The sequence below is a fragment of the Triticum aestivum genome, chromosome 2A, assembly GCF_018294505.1.
Source record: "Triticum aestivum cultivar Chinese Spring chromosome 2A, IWGSC CS RefSeq v2.1, whole genome shotgun sequence".
Classification (NCBI taxonomy): domain Eukaryota; kingdom Viridiplantae; phylum Streptophyta; class Magnoliopsida; order Poales; family Poaceae; genus Triticum; species Triticum aestivum.
The window spans coordinates 555,155,005-555,164,459 of NC_057797.1; the positions used below are offsets into that span (position 1 = coordinate 555,155,005).

The following is a 9,455-nucleotide window of genomic DNA, read 5'->3' on the forward strand; positions in this document are numbered from 1 at the left end:
TAATCTATCTATTTCACACACACACGCTAGTGCATAACAATATGGATTATGTGTATTATATTTGCCACCACAACTGAGGAAATTAATTTCATGTAAATCAGCCAGCCTGAGTTTGGAAATGGTCATGAGAAGAACAATGAAGATACTATTGTCACCTGAGCCGATTACATAATGGGGTAAAAAACCTGACTGGACGAAACATATAATTTTGTAATGTTGGAAATCAGAAACATTGTGTCAATTTATAAAAGCCACAGATAACATATTTGCTGATTAATTCGACAACATGAGAGCTCAAACTAAGTTGAAGTGGCTTCCTTTAAAAAAATCCAGTATTGATCATGAATTGTTCAGCAAAAATGAGAGTGCATGAATATAGGCTACTACAGTATATTATATATGCAACTGGTAATTCTCGTAAGTGAGAAAATACATCGCTTGCAAGAACGTGCTTACCTAATTTGATCTCAGCTATTTTCATATGAGCTTACAAATTTTACATACTGTGTTAGATACGTCTTTCTGTTCTCAGGTTTTAACTGAAAAAACATGATACTATGCAATTTGTCCTCACCACGCCGGTGGGTCAACGGTATGGTTATGGCTCACCCTTGGCGTGCTTCGGCGATGACCACCTTTGGGGTGCATTAAGGTGAAGGCCGTGTTGTCCGATGCCATGCTGTCACATGATCATGTAACTGTAATAAGAACTCCAATCAGAATAGGTACATAGGGGCGGCGACCAGCTCTTCATCTCCAATCTCCATGGTTCGTCTTCTCAAAAAATTTAGCGGCCGCTGTGTGTCAATTTTTCCGATGAACTAAAAAGAGGAAAATGTACTGGACGGGAAAATGGAAGACAAAAGGAGAGAAGTAATTATTATTCAAATTTTAGTGTCATTTTGAGAAAATGACCGGACAATAGCATGATTTTGAAAAGTATTTGTGTGCATTTTAGTGTGCATGAACTACTTTCGTTTTCCATTGGAATTTTTTTATGCTTCAGAGCCGCCCCACCTTATTTATTTTTCGTCCTCCGCCATCCAATGCATATTATCAAAGTCATCCCAGCTGTCTCTTCCACAACTCAAAAGAATTACAAAGATTTTCATACAAAGTTTTCAACCTTATCAAATTCTGAACCAGCAACAGATTGACACTTACCTACTATTTTTTATATTATGAAAACACGAAGATAGTCTTGCCCACACACATTTGGGATTTTATCGGTGGATGCAATCAATGTATAAGTCTTCTATTTCTTGGATCAGGCCCAGTCTACATTAATATGAATAAATGCAGCTCTAATCTTTTTTCTTCTAAATAATATGATCAAAGAGTATGGTTATAGTTTACTTATTTTAGGGATAGTGGTTATAGTATACAGAGACGCAGCAAAAAGGAGCTGCCGACAGCCCAACAAACAGAGAGGGAGATACTCACCCAACATGGGTATGAGCTCCAGATCAGCCACAATTAGGGAGGCAAATTATTAGTATAAGCTTCAGATAAGCACATGCAACTCTCACTTCATATAACAATACTACAGAATAAACAAGCAAAAACGAGGTCAATTACTAATATGTAATTTTCCCTAAATTCTCAAGCAGGCATTTTCACCTAAAGCCAAACTGATGAAGATTTACTTAAGTAAATTAGAGAAATGTGAAAGTATCTTACAAGAATTACCTATGGTTGACACCTGCAACTGCTCATCGGATGCCAGCAGCAGGTAAAAACATTTAACTTCTTTTGGCTTCTTTGCTTGCTTTGGTGTATCATTGTATATCAAAGTCCCTAGGACTAAATTTCCTAGATGAAATCTGTACACGGACATAAGCAAAAATCACAAGTAAGTGCAAAGAGAGAGAACAGAGAGGGCAGTACAATTAGCAGCACAAAATTTGTTGCTCCGAGTGTGTCAGAAGCCAAAAACTGATGAAATGGCTTCCTAGAGTAGGGTGAAAACTTATGGAGTATGTTGCCGCTCTATTATAAAGATGATGGCATTAGCTACATGAAACTTTTAACTCCAGCATTAGAACAGGATAAACAACTCTAAACTCTATAAGTTCATACGCTGTATAATTAGTCAATAAAATGACCAAATCCATATAGTATTGTCCATCCATACATGTTCCCAAGTTTTACCTAGATAACGAACATCTTATAAGAACAACTACTCATAATGTAAACAAAAGAGCCATAAGCCTGATTGGAGCTTTAGTTTAACATGAAGCAGTTGCTTACAGTCCAGAACATAGTTGCAAAATTGCACCAAGAACAGGATATGACACTTGCATTGTGGTGTTTTTTCACTGTATATCTGACACACACACACACACACACACACACACACACACACACACACACACTATATGCATTCTGCAGATAGGTGACTTACCAAGAGGTAGGTCACGAAATTACCTAGAGCTGCGAGGAAATGGAAATCAAATGAGGAGGGAGAAGAAAAAAAAAGGATTTTTACCTTCTTCCAGCTGGTGGTGGTCTTGGTTCTTCAAGATTTCTTTTTCCGCAGTTGAGGTGCAGCTGCCGGCGGTATGATAATTAAACTGTTGCTATTTCACTCTCATGAATTAAACTCACTTGTATGTCATCTCACTTATGCCAAATCATAAATCTTGGTATTGAATATCCTCCTGCATACAAAATCAAATGAAGTTAGACAAGAAAACTACTGTTATTTCATGGAAATAATAAGAGGTGAATTACACAGCAAGCAGTTTAATCCTGAGAGTGAACACAATATTGCAGTCTCATATGCTCACCAGATTGGTAAAACTTTACAAATCGCATTAGATAAGTACCATGGTAATTTACCTGACAGAGAAAGAGGTCAAGTAAATGCAGGATCTAACTGAACCATCAGCTCTCACCGGCTTATTAACCGCAAACTTTACAAAATCCAAAAAATATTTTTTTTTTAAATATGATGCCCACGAACAATAATGGATCATATGGTTGTATCTGATTCCGAACAAACTGAGGCCCCTGCCCAAACAACAAAAAAAGAGTTTCCTGATTCATTAATTTGATGCACCAAGTATAATCCAAATAGGAATATGTAGCACTAAAATTGATGAATAATTGAAGATTTAAAACACAAAGAAAATATGAATACCCAAAAGTGAACTGATACTTATCTATTTGGGAGAATTTTACTATATTGATACTGAAACTTCGAGTTTCAGCCATCTGAGTGTTAGTCTAGACAAAGAGCATGTAATTGATACAAAGGCATTCTTTTAATGCAAGGTGGAAAACTGGGACTAAAAATGATCCCTTAAATATCGATCTAGCCAGACCTAACAAGGAACCGAGTGCTTACTCAGAGGACCAAACTTTCGATATATTGACAATATATAGACATAAAACTAACTATAAAAAATTAACCAGTGATACACGCAAGATAAAATTGGCGGCCAATTGCATTTTTATTTCAACAAGCACTTGGTATGTACATGGACCAGATGACTGAAAAAGGGTTTGCTGAAGCTCGTGAAAATGCACACTTGACGGGCCATTGGAAATATGAAAACTACCAAGTAGAATCGCATTTGAAAATAATTTTCACATGCACAGATTACTGGGAAAGAATGTCACTTCGCAGGGATGAAGACACGATAATCTGCATGTTTCGAAATTAAACAAAACAGCACCAGTGTTTATACCTAGAAATAAGATGAGAAAGTAATATCTTAATGATCAAAAACAACTGATAGATATACATGTTCTCTCCTAGCAGGTATATACATGTAATGGTCAAATCTGCCATTGTTCAGATATAACAGATCTGCAGCTATATATACATGTTCTCTGAAAGCATCTATACATGTAATGGTCAAGTAAATAAGATACGGAGGGTAAATATTAAGCGTAACCTTTTAGACATCTTTGAGTTGCTCACCATTAGCAAGGAAAGTGGAAGGTCCTTTTTGCTTGGAGTTTGGCGAGTAGCAGCGGAGGAGCTTCTTCTGTTGCATTTCGCCCGTCCTATAAGATAATCTACCTGCAAAGGACATAACCCTTGTAGATAATCCCCATGTACAGTCCCATAGAAGGAAGAAATTCAGCAGAATATAAGTGAAAGCAGTTTGATGCAGACAGGAACTTCATGTTGCTTTTTCTTCCGTAAAAAACAACAAACAACAACAAAGCCTTTAGTCCCAAACAAGTTGGGGTAGGCTAGAGGTGAAACCCATAAGATCTCGCAACCAACTCATGGCTCTGGCACATGGATAGCAAGCTTCCACGCACCCCTGTCCATAGCTAGCTCTTTGTCGATACTCCAATCCTTCAGGTCTCTCTTAACGGACTCCTCCCATGTCAAAATCGGTCGACCCCGCCCTCTCTTGACATTCTCCGCACGCTTTAGCCGTCCGCTATGCACTGGAGCTTCTGGAGGCCTGCGCTGAATATGCCCAAACCATCTCAAACGATGTTGGACAAGCTTCTCCTCAATTGGTGCTACCCCAACTCTATCTCGTATATCATCATTCCGGACTCGATCCTTCCTCGTGTGGCCACACATCCATCTCAACATACGCATCTCCGCCACACCTAACTGTTGAACATGTCGCCTTTTAGTCGGCCAACACTCCGCGCCATACAACATTGCGGGTCGAACCGCCGTCCTGTAGAACTTGCCTTTTACCTTTTGTGGCACTCTCTTGTCACAGAGAATGCCAGAAGCTTGGCGCCACTTCATCCATCCGGCTTTGATTCGATGGTTCACATCTTCATCAATACCCCCATCCTCCTGCAACATTGACCCCAAATACCGAAAGGTGTCCTTCCGAGGTACCACCTGGCCATCAAGGCTAGCCTCCTCCTCCTCACAGCTAGTAGTACTGAAACCGCACATCATGTACTCGGTTTTAGTTCTACTAAGCCTAAACCCTTTCGATTCCAAGGTTTGTCTCCATAACTCTAACTTCCTATTTACCCCCGTCCGACTATCGTCAACTAGCACCACATCATCCGCAAAGAGCATACACCATGGGATATCTCCTTGTATACCCCTTGTGACCTCATCCATCACCAATGCAAAAAGATAAGGGCTCAAAGCTGACCCCTGATGCAGTCCTATCTTAATCGGGAAGTCATCGGTGTCGACATCACTTGTTCGAACACTTGTCACAACATTATTGTACATGTCCTTGATGAGGGTAATGTACTTTGCTGGGACTTTGTGTTTCTCCAAGGCCCACCACATGACATTCCGCGGTATCTTATCATAGGCCTTCTCCAAGTCAATGAACACCATATGCAAGTCCTTCTTATGCTCCCTATATCTCTTCATAAGTTGTCGTACCAAGAAAATGGCTTCCATGGTCGACCTCCCAGGCATGAAACCAAACTGATTTTTGGTCACGCTTGTCATTCTTCTTAAGCGGTGCTCAATGACTCTCTCCCATAGCTTCATTGTATGGCTCATTAGCTTAATTCCACGGTAATTAGTACAACTCTGAACATCCCCCTTGTTCTTGAAGATTGGTACTAATATACTCCGTCTCCATTCTTCTGGCATCTTGTTTGCCCGAAAAATGAGGTTGAAAAGCTTGGTTAGCCATACTATCGCTATGTCCCCGAGACCTTTCCACACCTCAATGGGGATACAATCAGGGCCCATCGCCTTGCCTCCTTTCATCCTTTTTAAAGCCTCCTTCACCTCAGACTCCTGGATGCGCCGCACAAAACGCATGCTGGTCTCATCAAAGGAGTCATTCAGTTCAATGGTAGAACTCTCATTCTCCCCATTGAATAGCTTGTCGAAGTACTCCCGCCATCTATGCTTAATCTCTTCGTCCTTCACCAAGAGTTGGCCTGCTCCGTCCTTGATGCATTTGACTTGGCCAATATCCCTCGTCTTCCTCTCCCGGATCTTAGCCATCTTATAGATGTCCCTTTCACCTTCCTTCGTGCCTAACCGTTGGTAGAGGTCCTCATATGCCCGACCCCTTGCTTCACCAATAGCTCGCTTTGCGGCCTTCTTCGCCATCTTGTACTTCTCTATGTTGTCTGCACTCCTATCCAGGTATAGGCGTCTGAAGCAATCTTTCTTCTCTTTAAGCGCCTTCTGGACATCATCATTCCACCACCAGGTATCCTTATCTTCGCTTCTCCTTCCCCTGGACACTCCAAACTCCTCCGAGGCCACCTTACGAATGCAAGTCGCCATCTTCATCCACACATTGTCCGCATCCCCTCCTTCCTCCCAAGGGCCCTCCTTAAATACCCTCTCCTTGAACACCTGAGCTACCTCCCCTTGAGCTTCCACCACTTCGTTCTAGCGACCTTGGCACGCTTATCCCGCTGGACACGAATCCGAAAGCGGAAGTCAGCAACCACCAGCTTATGCTGGGGTACAACACTCTCCCCAGGTATCACCTTACAGTCTAGGCACACACGCCTATCTTCTCTTCTCGAGAGGATGAAATCAATCTGGCTAGAGTGTTGGCCACTACTAAAAGTCACCAGATGTGATTCTCTCTTTCTAAAGAGGGTGTTAGCTACAATCATGTTGTAGGCTAGAGCAAAGCTTAAGACATCTTCTCCTTCTTGATTCCTGATGCCATAGCCAAAGCCCCCATGCGCCCCTTCAAAACCTGTGTTAGATGTACCCACGTGGCCATTGAGGTCTCCTCCTATGAAGAGCTTCTCACCAATCGGTACACTCCTAACCATGTCTTCCAAGCCTTCCCAGAACTCCCTCTTGGTGTTCTCATTGTGGCCTACTTGCGGGGCATATGCGCTGATAACATTGAGAACCAAGTCCTCAGCTACCAGCTTGACCAGGATAATCCGGTCCCCACGTCTCCTGACGTCTACCACTCCATACTTGAGGCTCTTGTTGATCAAGATGCCTACGCCATTTCTGTTTGCAGCCGTCCCCGTGTACCACAGCTTGAAGTCGGTATCCTCCACCTCCTTCGCCTTCTGTCCTCTCCATTTGGTTTCTTGGACGCAAAGGATATCAACACCTCTCCTCACTGCTTTTTCTTCCGTCTGCAACAAAAATATATTAACAGAATCAAAACAAATTTAATGCACACACGTGAAGACGCATGTCTATATTTTCTACTCTTGTTCTTTACAATCAGATAGCCATAAGTCCAGGGCAATGGAAAATGTAGACCTGAAGATATTTTCTACTCGGCAGAATATATTTTCTACTCTTGTTCTTTAGAATCAGACTGAACTCTGTATGCTACTTACTCATAAGTCCAGGGCAATGGAAAATGTAGACCTGATGTGTTGCAGAAATGCACATCGTCGTGCAGTTTTGTTTCCGCCATGTCCTATCTCTGAAGAAGAAAAGCTTGAGTTCTCACAGTGCAGTAAGCAAATCAGGAGGGTTCGGGATGAAGAAAACTCACCCCTTTGCGGTCGGTCGGATGGGGCGGAGCTCGCGTTTGGTGAAGACGTGATCCCCAGCGGCGGCGGCGAGGAGGAGGCGGAGATGGCCGGTTCCGGAGGGCCGGACGGGATCTGCAGCTCGCTCCACCCAGGGAGGAAGGATACCTTCCTGAATCCATCCATCCATGCTTGAAGCTTAGACGACCGGCCGTGGGTGGATCTGCAGCCATGGTGGCTGGGGCTGAAGACCGCGGCCGCCATCGCTTGCGAACGGAGGTGGAGAAGGAGGCATCGGCGGAGGCGGAGGTGGAGATGGTGGGGGCGGCGGTGCGCCAGGAGGAGGCGGAGGCGACCTCGCGCGGGAAGTAGGTCGGGGCGGAGGCTCGCTGGGTTCGAGGGAGGGGCCAGGTGGGGGTCCGAACCGCCGGGGCACCTAGTGGAGGTGGTCGGCTGCTGCAGCGGTTGGGGCGGCGGCCGAGTCGCGGGAACCGGCCATGAGGCAGGATCCGGTGCGCCTCCGGCAAATCTGGGTGGGGGGAGACCGGCGATGGGACCACTGGTCCCGTGGGCGGGGGTGGCGGGGCGGTGACGCTCTGGGGAAGACGGCGGCAGCGGCGCGCTCGGGAAGATGGCGAGGGCAGCGGGGTGGCGGCGCTCCAGGGAAGGAGGGTCCGGCGGCGCGCCGGTAGGAGGCGGGGATGACGGCGCGCCGGAAGGAGGCGGGAGTGGTAGCGCACGGAGTATTTAACCAAAAACTACCACAATTCATGTAAATGTGTCTAGAAACTACCACTTTACATATTTGTGCCAAAAACTACCACTTTTTTTCTAATCTTTGACTAAAAACTACCACATCGCGAAAATGCCTGATTCACCTCTTTTAAACGTCTTTCTAATAGGATGGGCCCACAAGTCAGGCTGACCCTCTTCTTCCTCCTCTCTCTTTCTCTTTGGCATTTCTACAAACACCTCGTGTGCACCTGCAAGCCACCTCCACCGCCGACCACGGCCGGCGCTCACTCACGCACGACGGCGCACACGCTCGCCGGCGGCAGCTACGCGCAGCTCACCTGGAGCATGGCTCACGCATGGGCCATTTTCAGCGGCGGCGGCGGCTACGCGCAGCTCACCTGGAGCATGGCTCAAGCATGGTCCATTTTCATTTCCACAGCCTAGTCTCGTGGCTCTCGACTCCCGTGGACGACGCGGCCGCAAGGGGCCAGCACTAGCGCCTGCGGCGGAGGAGGCGAGGGACTGGGCGAGGCTCCTGCTGGACGTGCTCTGCGCCATCCTCCACAAGCTCGACCACATCGAGATCCTGACCGGCGTGGGGCAGGTGCGCCGCTCCTGGTGCCGCGCCGCGCGCGACGTGCCCGCGCTCTGGCGCCGCATCGACATGCGCGGCCACGCGGACATCCACGAGCTCTACCTCCGCGGCTAGCTGGTGCTCTCGCCCACGCACGGCCGGCGCGGCTGCTGCTTGTGCCCGTCGCGGCCGGCACCGCTGCTTCCCGTGCGCACCTCGGCCTCCACCACTTGAAGCTCCAACCTTAGATGTATCTGTGCCGATAAATACAGTAGAATATAAACATGATGTGCTCGTATCTTCAGTTAGAATTTAATTAGGTGTTAGAGGCACCATTATTCTTGCTCTTGCTCCAACTTGCTGAACACAAATGATTAATATCCTCTGCATTGACTTGCGGATGAAATCGCGATCTTGCTATCTTGGATAATGGACGTTTTTTCTCTTGACAGCTTGGATAATGGATGGTATTGATTGGCACTGCGTCATTCCACATATGTACACATGTGTCTTGCCTAATGAAACGTGCTGATTAGTGGGCCATCTTCAGCATGTTCACCTACTAATCAGCCATGCTTACTTGTCTGACCAACCTCTTTCTTTCGGGCATTGTTGGCTGGCTACCTGTCTGCACGATGCCGTTCGAGTTTGTCTACCAGCATCTGCAAGTCTACATATATTGCTCTGCTCACATCCAGGCGATCTCACGAGAGCTGTGTCGTCGTTGGATCGGTAGGACCTAAAAGGAAAGCGCGCTGAGAGAGAGAGA

General features: G+C 45.8%; 1 protein-coding gene across 22 annotated transcripts; it reads right to left on the minus strand.

The window, feature by feature from the left end:
• Positions 1-318: 318 nt before the first annotated feature.
• Positions 319-8,922, minus strand: LOC123189394 (uncharacterized). 22 transcript variants are annotated; one of them, XR_006495755.1, is made up of 9 exons: positions 7,401-8,918; positions 7,240-7,328; positions 6,892-7,029; positions 3,929-4,030; positions 2,790-3,012; positions 2,489-2,660; positions 1,690-1,823; positions 1,444-1,543; positions 319-698 (listed from the first exon to the last, which is right to left on the minus strand). XR_006495755.1 is itself a non-coding variant. In XM_044601798.1 (9 exons), exons 1-6 carry the CDS (start codon positions 7,565-7,567, stop codon positions 2,624-2,626), a joined length of 699 nt encoding a protein of 232 aa, XP_044457733.1. In that variant the 5' UTR covers positions 7,568-8,922; the 3' UTR covers positions 319-679; positions 1,444-1,543; positions 1,690-1,823; positions 2,489-2,623. The 22 variants fall into 22 exon arrangements, 8 of the variants coding, with proteins under 8 accessions (XP_044457733.1, XP_044457731.1, XP_044457732.1 ...); XR_006495762.1 differs by having other exon boundaries at positions 2,790-2,841; positions 6,923-7,029; positions 7,401-8,916; XR_006495752.1 differs by having other exon boundaries at positions 2,842-3,012; positions 3,903-4,030; positions 6,923-7,029; positions 7,401-8,915.
• Between the last annotated feature and the right edge of the window lie 533 nt (positions 8,923-9,455).

What these genes read in the sequence shown, in the direction of transcription:
- LOC123189394 (XM_044601803.1), bottom strand. Translation starts at nt 7,567, where the DNA reads ATGGATGGATGGATTCAGGAAGGTATCCTTCCTCCCTGGGTGGAGCGA. An exon ending in ATCCGACCGACCGCAAAGGG is followed by an intron (nt 7,329 to 7,400) that starts GTGAGTTTTCTT and finishes TTTCTTCTTCAG; the next exon opens with AGATAGGACATGGCGGAAAC. An exon ending in AACTCAAAGATGTCTAAAAG is followed by an intron (nt 3,013 to 3,902) that starts GTTACGCTTAAT and finishes TTGTTTGGGCAG; the next exon opens with GGGCCTCAGTTTGTTCGGAA.